This window comes from Podarcis filfolensis (assembly GCF_964270895.1).
Source record: "Podarcis filfolensis genome assembly, chromosome: 17".
NCBI lineage: Eukaryota > Metazoa > Chordata > Lepidosauria > Squamata > Lacertidae > Podarcis > Podarcis filfolensis.
Window position 1 is genome coordinate 6,224,313 of NC_139621.1, and position 16,207 is coordinate 6,240,519.

General features: G+C 43.8%; 2 protein-coding genes across 2 annotated transcripts; both read left to right on the top strand.

Moving 5' to 3' along the window:
* Positions 1 to 414: 414 nt before the first annotated feature.
* LOC310752378 (olfactory receptor 1E5-like) lies at positions 415 to 1,350 on the top strand (the record flags this gene model as incomplete). The annotated part of the gene is made up of 1 exon (XM_083592482.1): positions 415 to 1,350. One exon carries the CDS (start codon positions 415 to 417, stop codon positions 1,348 to 1,350), a length of 936 nt encoding a protein of 311 aa, XP_083448608.1.
* Positions 1,351 to 12,943: 11,593 nt separating this feature from the next.
* LOC310752337 (olfactory receptor 1500-like) lies at positions 12,944 to 13,879 on the top strand (the record flags this gene model as incomplete). Its single annotated transcript, XM_083592450.1, has 1 exon — positions 12,944 to 13,879. The coding sequence occupies one exon, from the start codon at positions 12,944 to 12,946 to the stop codon at positions 13,877 to 13,879; it is 936 nt and encodes a 311-aa protein (XP_083448576.1).
* Between the last annotated feature and the right edge of the window lie 2,328 nt (positions 13,880 to 16,207).

Sequence of the window (16,207 nt, forward strand, 5' to 3'; positions counted from 1 at the left end):
AACACATTCTTGCTGACCACTGTGAGGTATAACCTATCTCTTGCCAGACGTCCGTCCTCAGGGAAGCAGAAACCACGGTCCAAGAAGCCAAATCATTCTTGACAACAACACCTGAGCAGCCACTGGTTTACCCCCAGTATCTTCCCCTCTCTTCCTAGGCCACAACCTTCAACAGGAAGCAGGGATGAAAAAACCACCTGCACCCTAAGGCCCTTCAGCTTCTAATCCAGAGTCTTAAAGTCCCTTGGTATGTCTGTGACTGGCAGTATCTCAAAAACAGACATGGAGAATATGAGATGAGGAGAGGAAAGAGGGATTTCCGCATAGTTCAGTTTGGGCAGCTAGCAAGCAGAGGGTGGGGAATTTACTAGACTAAACATTTCTTCTTGTTGTCCCTACGGCAGATTTAGCCTAATGAGTCCTGGGAATGCAACAGACTTCTCTGAGTTATTCCTCCGTGGCTTCCCAATCCAGCCAGAGTTTCAGCGGCTCCTCTTCCTGCTATTCCTCTCCATGTACCTGCTGGCCTTTCTGGGGAACGCAACAATCATCTTCTTGATCCGTTCTGATTTACGGCTCCTCCAGGCTCCTATGTATTTCTTCCTCAGCCACCTTGCCTTTGCTGACTTGGTCTTCATCTCCACCACCATCCCCAAAGTGCTAGAAAACTTGTTGTCTCAGAAAAGGACCATCTCCTATCATGCCTGCCTGGTCCAGATGTTCTTTTTTATGTGTTTTGGCAACTCAGACAGCTTCCTGTTGGCTTCCATGGCCTACGACCGTTACGTGGCCATCTGCTTCCCCCTGCATTATTCTGCCCTGATGAACCGTAAGCGTTGCCTCCTACTTGCAACAGTGTCCTGGGTTATCCCTATTGCCCACTCTCTGCTTTATACCATTTTGATGTCCCACATGTCTTTCTGTGACTCTAGAGAGATCCCACATTTCTTCTGCGATCTTCCTTCTGTGTTGGAGATCACTTGCTCAGACCGCAGTGTCATAGAAATGCTGATTCCAACTGAAGGGGTGGTGGAGATCCTGGGGCCGTTTGTGCTGGTCATCATCTCCTATATGGGCATTTTCTACACCATCCTGAAGATTCCATCCAACTCTGGAAAGAAAAAGGCTTTCTCCACGTGTGGGTCCCACATTGCTGTGGTTGTCTTGTTTTATGGCTCTGTGACCTGGGTTTATTACAAGCCACGTTCCAACAGCACAGATCCCAAAAAAACTGTGGCCGCTGTCATGTTTACCATGGTGACCCCTATGCTCAATCCCTTCATCTACAGTCTCAGGAATAGTGAAATGAAAGCAGCCATGAAGAGGATCATTGGGCACCATTTTCATTAGTGTCTTTTGCTGTCACACCTTATAGTAGCAGGAGTGGGAGCCAACATCACTTGGATAGCAGAGCACACAGATGGTGTGTACGCTTTCGGGGCTATTTTAAACTTGGGCCCAAATGTTGGGTATCTGTAATGGAGAAATGGACTGCAATCTGTCTTTCAGGTTTTTGGGGCCAGCATCTGCTTGGATTAGCTGAACTACCATAAGCAAATATCTTAATCCTAATACTTACAGTAAAGATCAGCATCATAATCTTATATTTGCCTTATATTAACTATCACTCCCCTGTAAGTAGTAACCAGACTTCAAATAGATAATTAAATCTTCCAAGAGTAGATATATGATTCAGTAATAGTATAGGCAAACAAACGGTTTTGCATTATTCACTCACACAGGAAGTTTCCCCCTTCTCTATAGGTTATAGCTGGATTCAAAATAACCGTCTCCCTTGTTCTCTCTCTTTTTAGCATGTGTCTGTGGCATATTGTTACACCAACGCTTAAGGGGGGGTTTGGTTCACTGGGGACTTATTTTACCCTTTAGATATAAGTTGTGTATATGTGCTGTATGTAGTGTTTCTCAAACTTGGGTTTCCAGCTATTGTTGAACTACAACTCCCACAATCCTTAGCTTGCAGGACCAGTGGTCAGTGGTGATGGGAATTCTAGTTCAACAACAACTGGAGACCCAAGTTTGAGAAACACTGACTTAATGATTGCATTGCTGCCCATATATGTGTAATCTTGCTGCTCAAGACAGCACCTATTTAGAATCATAGAATCATAGAATTGCTGAAATGTAGAGTTGGAAGGGACCCTGAGGGTCATCTAGTTCAACCCCTTGCAATGCAGGAATCTCACCCAAAGCATTCATGGCTATCTAACCTCTGCTTAAGAAGCTCCAAAGAAGGAGAGGCCACCCACGTCCAAGGAAGTTCGTTCCACTGTCTTCAGAAAGTTTTCCAGATGTTTAGCTGGAATCTCTTGTAGTTTGAAGCCATTGGTTCAGATTGTACCCCCTGGAGTAGGATGAAACAGGCTTGCTCCATCTTCCATGCCTCACCTTGCTTCATGGGTGGGCCAGCCCTAGTATGAACATCTTGCCAGCTAGAGTGTGTGTAGCAAGTTTTGAATATCAGAACATCACACATTACTTCAAAGCCTGCTTTTGCCAAGTCAGGAATACGCAGGAGATTGTTTTGCATACTAGGTACACACAACACATTCCTGAATGTGTGTCCCAGCTGTGGGAACACACTCTCACCCTCACAGACCACATTAGCTTTCTGGCCTGTAGCAAGACTTACATGTTTTTTGTCTGAAGCCCTAGCATCAGTCAGCAATGCTTTTCTTTTACAAAAAGTTTGAGAAGCTCCGCTGTCCAGGACCCACAGCTCTTCATTTTCTTGGCCATCTGCAGAGAGAAAGACGACCTCAGCCCAGCTGTTGGAGCATCCCAGAGGGAACCAGAATCCTCCGACATCCATACTCAAAGGGAAAAACTTTTCTAACACTTATTAATGAGGACAAGCTAATTTGTTAAGCTGAATGATGGGTTGGGTCTCTGAATTATCATTCTCCAGAGTTTATGCTATTGCATTCTATTAATTCTGGAGGGGGAACCTGGTTGAGTCGTCCTTGGACCCTGGAGATCACCACCCTTAAGCAGAGATGAACAAAAGCTTCCCTTGCATCAGAAAACACAGAGCTAATCTCCTCAGCAGATGAAGGAAGCCAGTTTCGTCCTATGCAGAGCAAGTCCACTTCCTTTGTTCTTCACATTGACAGGAGCAAGAGAGCAAACAGGAAGTGCCTTTACTTAAGTAAGTGTGAATATTGTTATTTTTTTGGGTGGGAGCAAGACTCCCCTAAATGTCTGGATTCAGTGAAGGGTTAGAATGTAAGGAAACCCCTAAATTCCTGGGCCTAATGGGGGCTTGAGTTTAAAGCGGTTTTTCCATGTCCAGGAAACACCCATTAAGAAGGCCATTTTCTGTCTGGGCTGGACAAAAAAATGGGGAAAGCCCTCGCTGAGGTAAGAGATGATTAGCAGAGACAAAAGGACAGAGTTTCAGGAGGGTGGAGCAGGACTGCAGTGGGCCAGGAGGTAGGCAAACAGGAAAGAATTGTCCCTTTTTGAAGCTGGGGGGGGGGAGCAAAGCATGAAGCAGGCATTCTGTTTCAAGCTGCAGCAGAGGTCAGACATGATATTTGGAGTGTCTTGGAATCTGAGGCTGCAGCAATGGAAGAAACAGGACCCTCTTGGGATGTGAATGCTCTGATCTCTCTCCATGTAGACACAGGTTGCATAGATATGTAAATAAACCCTGTATCATAAAGAGATCACAGACGCCACTTGGCCTCATTGTTCCAAAAGTAAACACAGACCCTGGTAATCATGCCTGGTACCTCTGGAATCTCTCACTGCTCATAAATTGGTGAAACAATGTGTTACCCACTTAAAAGCTTCTAACATCCAAGAAACCTATTGAGGATTTTTTAATGGTTACTAATCAGTATCTGCTGAATTCACTCAGTACAATTAAAGTACATACCTATCCCCAAAGACTTCTGGGATCTGTATTTTACCACTCACAGAGAAGCAATTCCCAGCACCTTTAGCAAAGTATGGTTCTCAGAATTCTTGGGGTGGGGGGGAGACTTACTATGTTTTTCAGATGTGCTTTAAATGCTTCCCCCCCCCCCCACAATAAAATTTATTATTTTTCATACAAAAGCATAACAAAAAAGAGAATAAACAATAATAAGAGAAAAAGAATAAAAAAGAAAGAATATGAAACATAAAATACTTCAAAGTTCCCATATATCACCACATAAACTAAGACTTGATTAGTTACATTAAAATCCATCATCATAAACATATTAATTGACTTCCTCTAATCTCTTCCATCTGAATTTCCTTGTTATTAAATGCAGCAGTTTCCAATATCATTATTTCATAAAACCGTATTACAGTCAATCAAATTTCCTAACTTTTCTATCGTACATTTTCTTATTTATTTATTTAATCCTAATTTAATCCGAGGCCTAATTAGTTCTTTCAAGTTGTTACATATCTTTAATATTACAATATTTATTCAAATAGTCTTTAAATTTCTTCCAATCTTCTTGGTGTTCCTCTTCTTTCTGGTCGCGGATTCTCCCGGTGAGATCAGCCAGCTCCATAAACTCCATCATCTTCATCTGCCATTCTTCTACCGTTGGTAGTTCTTGTGCTTTCCATTTTTTGGCTAGTAAAATCCGTGCAGCATTTGTGGCATACAAAAATACTTTTACATCTTTTTTGGGGCAATTCAGAACCTGTTATTCCAAGGAGAAAGGCTTCTGGTTTTTTCATAAATGTATATTTCATCATTTTTTTTAATTCATTATAAATTTTTCCACAGAAGTCTTTTATCTTGGAGCAAGTCCACCACATATGATAAAAGGTACCTTCCTTTTCTTTAGATTTCCAGCATAAATTATCACAGTTGTGGTAGATCTTCGCCAGTTTAACAGGGGTTAAGTACCATCTATACATCATTTTCATAATATTTTCCTTTAACATTGTACATGCAGTAAACTTAACCCCTTTCTTCCAAAGTCTTTCCCAGTCCTCCATCATTATATTATGTTCCACATCTTGTGCCCAATCAATCATAACCGACTTTACTTGCTCATCTTTTGTATGCCACTCCAGTAACAAACTATACATATCAGACATGTTCTTAACATTAGTATCTAACAACTCTGTTTCCAATTTGGTTTTTTCAGTTGCAAAACCTTTTTTCTTGTCAATCTTAAATAGTTCATTAATTTGGTAATATTGAAGCCAATTCACTTTATCTTTGATTTGTTCAAATGGTTTTAATTTAAATCCGTCACCATCAAAAGTAATGACTGTTAGAAAAATGGTGGAATGATATTTTATGGATTTAGCAGAAATGCTATGAGAAGCTAAGTACATATAAGTAATTTAGTCTTAATGGAAAATAAGGTTTATATGTTATTTATAATATGATAGAAAACAGAGAAAGATGGAAAGAATTTGCTGAAACAAGTGCTAGAAGTGGGATACGAAAAGGGAGGTGTGAGGAAGTCGAGGAAACAAGGGAATGAAGGATAGAGTATGGAAAAGGAGGGATGTTTTTAAATTGTTTTGTTTTGCTTTATTCATGTGTTTAGTTTAATGGGTTTAGGTTGGGTTTGTATTGTTTATATATTGTATTGTATTGTTTTTGCTTTTCTTCTCTTTTGTTTTTTTTCTTCTTTTTGTCTTTTTCTTTCTTTCTTCTCCTTTTTTGTAACTTTTAAAAGCAATAAATATTATTTTTTTAAAAAATAAATCCCTCACCATCTTCTATCAGTAAATCAGAATATCTCAACCACTTATTTTCCATATTTAGCTTTTTTTGTGCCTGTGCTACCATTGGTGAAATCCATTTGGGTGTTTTTCTTACCAAAAGATCCTGATATCTACTCCACACATTATAAAGTGCCTTCCTAATTATATGGGTCTTAAAACCACTATGGGCCTTTATTTTGTCATACCAAAGATATGCATGCCAACCAAACCTATTGTCCAATCCCTCTAAATCCAAAATATCTTCATTTTCTAAATTAATCCAATCTTTAATCCAGCAGAAGGCCGCAGCTTCAAAATATATCTTTAAATCAGGCAGGGGAAAATCCCCTCTTTCTTTTATATCCGTAAGTAATTTATACTTAATTCTCAGTTTTTTCCCTTGCCAAATAAATTTGGACAAGGCCTTCTGCCAGTCTTTGAAACATTTGACATTATCAATAAAGGGTAAAGTTTGAAACAAAACCAACATTTTCAGCAATACATTCATCTTAACCATCGATATTCGACCGATAAGTGAGAATTTTAAATTTGACCAAATCTCTAAGTCTCTTTTTATTTCATTCCATACTTTCTCATAATTATCTTTATATAAATTCAAATTCTTCGCTGTTATGTTCACACCCAAATATTTAACCTTCTTCGTGAATACCAGGCCTGTTTTTTCTACAAGGGTTTTTCTTTCATCTTTATCTAAATTTTTATCCAATACTTTGGTTTTGCTCTTATTTAATTTAAAACCAGCCAGCTGCCCATACTCCTGAATCATCTCCAGTGCTTTCAATGCACTGGTCCCTGGATCCTGTAAGGTTATAACCAAATCATCAGCAAAGGCTTTTAATTTATATTTCTTGGATCCTACTACAATGCCCTTTACTTTCTCTTCTTTCCTCAACATATTCAGCAATACCTCCAGGACCAAAATAAATAATAGAGGGGAAAGTGGGCATCCTTGCCTGATTCCTTTCTCAATTTTAATTTCCTCCGATACCACATTATTAACATTAATTTTAGCTTTTTGTTCAGAATAGATCACCTTAATACTATTTTAAAAAATTTGGCCAACCTCTATACTTTCCAGATTTTTTCCCATGAAAAACCAAGAAATATTGTCAAAGGCTTTCTCTGCATCAATAAACATTAATAATGCTTTGCAATCTCTTTTAGCCTCTAATCTTTCCAAAATGTCCACTATATTTCTGATGTTTTCTTTCATATGTCCTCCAGGCAGGAAGCCTGCCTGGTCTTTATGTACCGTATTTTTCGCCCTATACGGCGCACCAGCCCATAGGGCGCACTTATTTTTTGGGGGGGGGGATAAAGAAAAAAAATTATTTCCCCCCACCCCCGAGCTCCAAAGAGCAAAGAACCCATGACAGTGATGAGTGGGATGGATCCCGCTAGCTGTCCTGGCTTCGTTTTTAGCCTCGGGGCTGGGGGTCCGGGAGCGATGATGAGGTTGTGCAACCTCGCCATCGCTCCCGGAGCTTGCTTGCAGGGGTGGGGGCTGGGGGCGGGGGAAGCCCAAGCTTCCCCCGACCCCAGCCCCCAGAACAGGCTGTTGCCCGCAAGCCTTGCGAGCCCGGCGGGAACTCCCTCCGGGCTCGCAAGGCCTGCGGACATCTGCGCAAAGCACGGGGCGCGCTCCGGAGTGCGCCCCATGCTTCGGGCTGCAGGATACTGCCCGCAAGCCTTGCGAGCCCGGCGGGCACTCCCGCCGGGCTCCCAAGGCTTGCAGATAGCTTCCTGAAGCCTGGAGAGTGAGAGGGGTCGGTGCACACCGATGCCTCTCGCTCTCCAGGCTTCAGCGAAAGCCTGCATTCGCCCCATAGGACACACACACATTTCTCCCTCATTTTTGGAGGGGGAAAAGTGCGTCTTATAGGGCGAAAAATACGGTATATATTCTGTTAAAACCTTTTTCAGTCTATTTGCCAGAATATTTGCAAACATTTTATAATCTACATTTAGTAGTGAGATTGGTCTGTCATTCTTTACATCTGAACTATCTTGGTCAGGTTTCAGTATCTGGCCTTGACCGGAGGGATACTGGAATCAACAGGGGAAACCCACATGACCTGAAGGTGTTGCTGTGTAATGCCAGGTCAATGATAAATAAAAACACTGCCATCCACGACCTGATTGTGGATGGAGGATTTGACCTGGCATGTGTGACAGAGACCTGGTTGGATGAAGCAGATGGCTCTGTCCTTGCCGCTGCTTGCCCACCAGGTTTCTCTTACGCACAGCAACCCAGGTAATGTGGGCGGGGAGGGGGGGTTGCAGTGATTTTTAATAAGTCATTAGCTTGCATCAGGCGTCCTACTGGGAAGCCCCAGTTTTCTGAGTGCATGTTCTGGAAGTTGGGCAATAGGGGCAGTACAGGATTCCTTTTGGTGTACTGACCTCCCCACTGCACCAAGGATTACCTGCCCGAGCTGCTTCAGGTCGTGGCGGATATTCTCCTGGAGACACCTAGTTTGGTTGTCCTAGGGGATTTTAACATCCATGCCGACACGACCTTACAAGGGGCCGCTCGGGACTTCGTGGAAAGCATGGCCTCCATGGGGCTGTCCCTGAATAAGTTTGGCCCAACTCATAGTCACGGACATGCCTTAGACCTGGTGTTCACCTCTAGTGACGTGGGTGATCTGACACTAAGTAAAAATGAAACAAAAGAAGTGCCATGGTCAGATCACTTCCTGGTGCAACTGGACTTCTCTGCGACCCCTCCCCTCTGCAGGGAGGTGGGACCAATTCGAATGGTCCACCCCCACCACTTAATGGATCCAAATGGTTTCCAGAGAGTGCTAGGGGATGCTTTATCCCATGTTGATGGCCTTTCAGCTGATTCCCTGGTGGCCCGCTGGAATGTGGAGTTAACCAGGTCTATTGACTGTCTGGCTCTGAAGCGCCCTCTCCGATTGCATGGAGCCTGGACAGCCCCGTGGTTTTCTTCGGAGCTGAGGGCGATGAAACAATCACTGAGACGGCTAGAGCATCGGTGGCAGAAAACTCATTCCGAATCTGACCGGACACGGGTTAGAGCTCAACGTCGAGCCTACCAAGTGGTGATAGTGACGGCGAAGAAGACTTTCTTCACCGCCTCTATTGCATCTGCAGAAAATAGTAGCAGGAGACTCTTTCAGGTGGTCCGCAATTTAACGGAACCACCTTTACCACTGGGGCCTTGTAAAGACCCCAAGATCTCCTGCAACAATTTTGCAAAGTTTTTTGCAGATAAAATCACTCATATTCAGAAGGAGCTAGACACCACCGTGGGAGCAGGGCTGGGGCGGGAGAGTGGTAGAGCCTTGTCTGGTCAAGTTGCATGGAGGGAGGAACCCAAGATGGCAACGGCTTAGCAAGCAGGCTTTGGAGCTCCGCAGATAACAGGACTGTAATTAGCACTGACTGCCACCCAGGGAAGTAATTTTTCCTTTTTTACTTCTCTACTTTTAAACTTACCAACCTACTGAGATTCTAACAGCACCTTCTTGTCTATGCTATGAGAAACATCTTGGGCAAGTTCTGTGAAGCATCCTGGGCAGGCCGCCAGCTGCTAGCTATTAACCGCCAACTCCCTTCTATACTTTGTTCCTGAAACTCCTGGCAGTCTCCACAAGAGAAGCTCTTAAATTGAACAAACTGAGCACTTTCTATTTTTTCTCTCTTTTTTGGTTGGGGAAACCTCTCCTTGTTTACTCCCCACGGTGACACTATGCCTGCTAGTAAACGCCACAGGGACCCAGAGGATGTAGCTCTCTCACCGGTTCCCAAACAATCTAAAATAGAGGACTTTTTTTAACAAATCTGCTTTTATAGTTCCAACAAAAAACCAGTTTTCTCCTCTTGAAGATGATTGTGAGTGTGGGGAGAGTATTCAAGGTGAGAGCATGGAACTGGATCCAGCAATGGGGCAAGTTGATTCTGTGCCGCTCAGAGAGGAAGGAATAACAAGTAGGGAGAGCACCCAATTAACTCTAGTTGCAAGAACGGTTGAGCATATCTTCCAACAAATTAGAGGTATTGCCTCTCAGATAACCCAGTTATCCAAAGAGGTCCACAGTTTATCAGTTAATAACAAGCAGGCATCAACAGAACACCATAGTACCAAAGGGAATTGGCGACAGCAAGCGCAGACCCCTAAGCTCAACATAAAACGCGCAGAGGCTCTTAAAACAAACTCTTCTTATTTAATCTTCCAACCAAAAAAGATCTGCATGACAATTTGTGGAAGGCCAGATCAATCTCCTAGCTGGAAAGTTGCATGGAATCAATTTCAATCCCTTACCCCCGAGGATGTGGACAGGCTGCTTGGACGCATGAAACCAACCACCTGTCTCCTTGATCCGTGCCCATCCTGGCTAATAAAAGCAAGCCGGAAAGGGCTGGGTGATGGGCTCTGCGGGGTGGTGAATGCTTCCCTCTGTGAGGGAACATTCCCAGATCCGCTGAAAGAGGCGGTCATTAAACTGCTTCTTAAAAAACCATCTTTAGACCCGGCCAGTATGGCCAACTATCGCCCAGTCTCAAATCTTCCATTCTTGGGCAAGGTGATTGAGCGCGTGGTTGCTGAACAACTCCAGGCACGCCTGGAGGATGCGGACCACTTGGATCCCTTCCAATCGGGATTCAGGCCTCATCATGGGACTGAAACTGCCTTGTTCGTGCTGGTTGATGATCTCCGGTGAGCTAGGGACAAAGGTGAGAGCTGTTTCCTAGTTCTGCTGGATTTCTAAGTGGCCTTTGATACAATCGACCATAACATCCTTCTGGACCGTCTAGAGGGGCTGGGAGCTGGAGGCACTGTTATACAGTGGTTTCGCTCCTTCCTCCTGGGCCGTGTTCAGAAAGTGGTGGGGGGGGATGAGTGTTCAGACCCCTGGGCCCTCACTTGTGGGGTGCCACAGGGTTCCGTCCTCTCCCCCATGCTTTTTAACATAAATATGAAGCCGCTGGGAGAGATCATCAGGGGGTTTGGACTGGGTGTCCATCAATATGCAGATGATACCCAGCTCTACCTCTCTTTCAAATCAGAACCAGTGAAGGCGGTGAAGGTCCTGTGTGAGTGTATGGAGGTGGTTGGAGGATGGATGGCGGCTAACAGATTGAGGTTGAATCCTGACAAGACAGAAGTACTGTTTTTGGGGGACAGGGGGCGGGCTGGTGTGGAGGACTCCCTGGTCCTGAATGGGGTAACTGTGCCCCGAAGGACCAGGTGCGCAGCCTGGGAGTCATTTTGGACTCACAGCTGTCCATGGAGGCGCAGGTCAATTCTGTATCCAGGGCAGCTGTTTATCAGCTCCATCTGGTACACAGGCTGAGACCCTCCCTGCCCGCGGACTGTCTCACCAGAGTGGTGCATGCTCTAGTTATCTCCCGCTTGGACTACTGCAATGTGCTCTACGTGGGGCTACCTTTGAAGGTGACCCGGAAACTACAACTAATCCAGAATGCGGCAGCTAGACTGGTGACTGGGAGTGGCCGCTGAGACCACATAACACCGGTCTTGAAAGACCTACATTGGCTCCCAGTACGTTTCCAAGCACAATTCAAAGTGTTGGTGCTGACCTTTAAAGCCCTAAATGGCCTCGGCCCAGTATACCTGAAGGAGCATCTCCACCCCCATCGTTCTGCCCGGATGCTGAGGTCCAGCGCCGAGGGCCTTCTGGCGGTTCCCTCCTTGCGAGAAGCAAAGCTACAGGGAACCAGGCAGAGGGCCTTCTCGGTAGTGGCGCCCGCCCTGTGGAACGCCCTCCCATCAGATGTCAAAGCGATAAACAACTACCTGACATTCAGAAGACATCTTAAGGCAGCACTGTTCAGGGAAGTTTTTAATGTGTGACATTTTAGTGTATTTTTTGTCTCTCTGGAAGCCGCCCAGAGTGGCTGGGGAAACCCAGCCAGATGGGCGGGGTACAAATAATAAATTATTATTATTATTTTCCCTCTGATACAATATTTGTAATCATGTTTTGTTTCTGTCTCTTTTTTAATTGTCAACCCAACAATTTCCCACATTTATTTGCAGATTCAAAATTTCTCTGTTTCATTAATTTTATTTTCCATTCTATTTCTTGATTTATAATTTGAGAAAATTGAGTCTGCAAAGCTTTGATGTATTTGAGATAGAATTTTTTCCTTTTTTCCCTTTTGTATCTTTTTCTTTATGGCATTCTGTTGTATGTGGAAACCTCTCATAACAGCTTTACTAGCATCCCAAATGACTCTTGTTTCTACCTCTGTATTTATGTTTAGTTCAAAATAATCTTTTAGAGTCTTTTGGGCCTTTCCCACCACCTGTTCATTCCTCAATAGCCCATCATTCATCCTCCATCTGAAGGAACCCTGCAGATACAATTTCATTTCCAATAACACCGCATTATGATCAGAGCATGTCCTAGGGCATATTTGAATTTTTGATACCCTTGGAGCTAAATCTTTGGTAATCCATAAGTAATCCATTCTTGAAAATGTTTGGGACGAATTTGAGAAAAAAGTGTAATCTTCCTCTGTAGGATTTCGTAGTCTCCATATATCGGACAGATCTTATTTGTCCACCATGTCAAAAAACAATTTTGGAAGTCTGCCTGCATTTTGTACTTTTTGCTCTTGTGATTTATCCATAAGTGTAGAGACTACTCCATTCAAATCCCCCATTAGTATTATTTTATAATCCAGATATTCATTGAGCTTTAAGTCCAAGTTTCTAAGAAATTCCACTTTTCCATCATTTGGTGCATAAATTCCCAATAGAAGGTATTTATCGCCTTGTGCTGTAATTTCTACAGCAATGTATCTCCCTTCCTCATCCTTAAACAACACTTGGGGTTCCATTTTTCTTTACTATAAAAATCCACTCCTCTTTTTTTTTTAACTTGTCTGATGAGATGAAATCCTGTCCAAGTTTTTTATTCTGTAAGATTTTTCTATGCAGTCTAGTAACATGTGTTTCTTGTAGGCAAATTATATCCAAATTGTGTTTCGCCAAAACATGAAAAACTTGGAGTCTTTTTTGTGGAGAATTTAAACCATTAACATTCCAGGAGTAAATTTTTAAGGACATCTTGATTTTTTAGGGGCCTTCTGCCCCGATACCCAAAGGAGGAGAACTTTCCAAGCCAGGTTCCTTTGCGTTTTTCTCCAGAAATCTCTCTTTCTCTCCCACAGTTCTGATTTTTTGTGAGGGTGGAGAATTTACTATAACCATTTCTTCTTCTTCTTTAGCCTAATGAGTCCTGGGAATGCAACAGACTTCTCTGAATTATTCCTCCGTGGCTTCCCAATCCAGCCAGAGTTTCAGCAGCTCCTCTTCCTGCTATTCCTCTCCATGTACCTGCTGGCCTTTCTGGGGAATGCAACAATCATCTTCTTGATCCGTTCTGATTTACAACTCCTCCACGCTCCTATGTATTTCTTCCTCAGCCACCTTGCCTTAGCTGACTTGGGCTTCATCTCCACCACCATCCCCAAAGTGCTAGAAAACTTGTTGTCTCAGAAATGGACCATCTCCTATCCTGCCTGCCTGGTCCAGATGTACTTTTTTATGTGTTTTGGCAATTCAGACAGCTTCCTGTTGGCTTCCATGGCCTACGACCGTTATGTGGCCATCTGCTTCCCCCTGCGTTATTCTGCCCTGATGAGCCGTAAGCGTTGCCACTTCCTCGCAGCAGTGTCCTGGGCTATCCCTATTGCCCACTCTCTGCTTTATACCATTTTGATGACCAACATTTCTTTCTGTGACTCTAGAGAGATCCCACATTTCTTCTGTGATCTACCCTCTGTATTGGAGATCTCTTGCTCAGGCCGCAGTGTCATAGAAATGCTGATTCCGACTGAAGGGTCAGTGGAGATCCTGGGGCTGTTTGTGCTGGTCGTCATCTCCTATATGGGTATTTTCTACACCATCCTGAAGATTCCATCCAACTCTGGCAAGAAAAAGGCTTTCTCCACGTGTGGGTCCCACATTGCTGTGGTTGTCTTGTTTTATGGCTCTGTGAGCTGGGTTTATTTCAAGCCACGTTCCAACAACTTAGATCCCAAGAAAATTGTGGCCGCTGTCATGTTTACCATGGTGACCCCTATGCTGAATGCCTTCATCTACAGTCTCAGGAATAGTGAAATGAAAGCAGCCATGAAGAGGATCATTAGGCACCATTTTCATTAGTGTCTTTTGCTGTCACGCCTTATAGTAGCAGGAGTGGGAGCCAACATCACTTGGATAGCAGAGCACACAGATGGTGTGTGCGCTTTCAGATCTATTTTAAACTTGGGCCAAAATTTTGGGTATCTGTAATGGGGAAACGGACTGCAATCTGTCTTTCAGGTATTTGGGGCCTGCATGTGCTAGGATTAGCTGAACTACCATAAGCAAATATCTTAATCCTAATACTTACAGTAAAGATCAGCATCATAATCTTATATTTGCCTTATATTAACTATCACTCCCCTGTAAGTAGTAACCAGACTTCAAATAGATAATTAAATCTTCCAAGAGTAGTTATATGATTCAGTAATAGTATAGGCAACCAAACGGTCTTTGCATTATTCACTCACACAGGAAGTTTCCCCCTTCTCTATAGGTTATAGCTGGATTCAAAATAACCGTCTCCCTTGTTCTCTCTTTTTTTAGCATGTGTCTGTGGCATATTGTTACACCAACGCTTAAGGGGGGGGTTGGTTCACTGGGGACTTATTTTACTCTTTAGATATAAGTTGTGTATATGTGCTGTATGTAGTGTTTCTCAAACTTGGGTTTCCAGCTATTGTTGAACTACAACTCCCACAATCCTTAGCTTGCAGGACCAGTGGTCAGTGGTGATGGGAATTCTAGTTCAACAACAACTGGAGACCCAAGTTTGAGAAACACTGACTTAATGATTGCATTGCTGCCCATATATGTGTAATCTTGCTGCTCAAGACAGCACCTATTTAGAATCATAGAATCATAGAATTGCTGAAATGTAGAGTTGGAAGGGACCCTGAGGGTCATCTAGTTCAACCCCTTGCAATGCAGGAATCTCAACTAAATCATTCATGGAGATGGCTATCTAACCTCTGCTTAAGAAGCTCCAAAGAAGGAGACGCCACCCACGTCCAAGGAAGTTCGTTCCACTGTCTTCAGAAAGTTTTTCCAGATGTTTAGCTGGAATCTCTTGTAACTTGAAGCCATTGGTTCAGATTGTACCCCCTGGAGTAGGATAAAACAGGCTTGCTCCATCTTCCATGCCTCACCTTGCTTCATGGGTGGGCCAGCCCTAGTATGAACATCTTGCCAGCTAGAGTGTGTGTAGCAAGTTTTGAATATCAGAACATCACACATTAAATGCTTCCCAATACAAGACTGCCTTCAGATGTCTATGGAAGCAACTACTCTATTCCAAACTTAAAAATGGAAAGTGTAATGCTGGTGGTCAACAGAAGAGGTTTAAAGACTGTCTCAAGGCAAATCTTAAAAAATGTAGTATATACACTGAAAACTGGGAAACACTGGCCTGTGAGTGCTCCAGTTGGAGAACCCCCTTTACCAATGGTGTCATGGACTTTGAAGACCCTCAAACTGAGCTTCCTGTTTCCGGCGGTGGGAAATGGCTGACTCCCATACGATCGGATCCCAGCCTTTTGCGAATTCTTCACGGCACTTTAGCAGAAATGCTCAGAGTTCCAGGTTCTTCAGTGCAGTATTATTTATTGTGAGCTTTATATATAAATATCTACAGAAGCAGTTCATACAGTCAGACAGAGTACCTGGCTGCACCTTAAAGCTAGCATGAGCCAGACGCCTGTGCAGGACATGAATACACATGTCGTGGGTTGGGACATTTTGCACATTCGCAACCTTAGACTCACACCATAGTACATACATATTAGTTCTAAGGTTAGCATTTGCCCACACTGCCCCATTTTGCTTTATCTGGCACTGATCTCCCATGAAGTTTACTTCAAAGCCTGCTTTTGCCAAGTCAGGAATACGCAGGAGATTGTTTTGCATACTAGGCACACACAACACATTCCTGAATGTGTGTCCCAGCTGTGGGAACACACTCTCACCCTCACAGACCACATTAGCTTTCTGGCCTGTAGCAAGACTTACATGCTTTTGTCTGAAGCCCTAGCATCAGTCAGCAATGCTTTTCTTTTACAAAAAGTTTGAGAAGCTCCGCTGTCCAGAACCCACAGCTCTTCATTTTCTTGGCCATCTGCAGACACCCAAGCAGTAGACTCTCTTTGCTGCCTCCTGTGCTTCTGCTGTTTTTGTTGTTTTCTCGGGCAGCTCCAAAGCAGATGACTTGGAGCAAAACCACCTTTTTACTTTGTTGACCACCGGCTGGTCTGCAGCAGCTCCTCCTGGCTGTTTCTCCAGCTCCCAACACCTCTGCTCTTCCCGGCTGTTGTTCCCTCTGGGATGCTCCGACAGCTGGGCTGAGGTCGTCTTTCTCTCTGCACGCATGTCCTCCTCTGCATACAACCGTCCGGTAACGTATTCCAGAGTCAG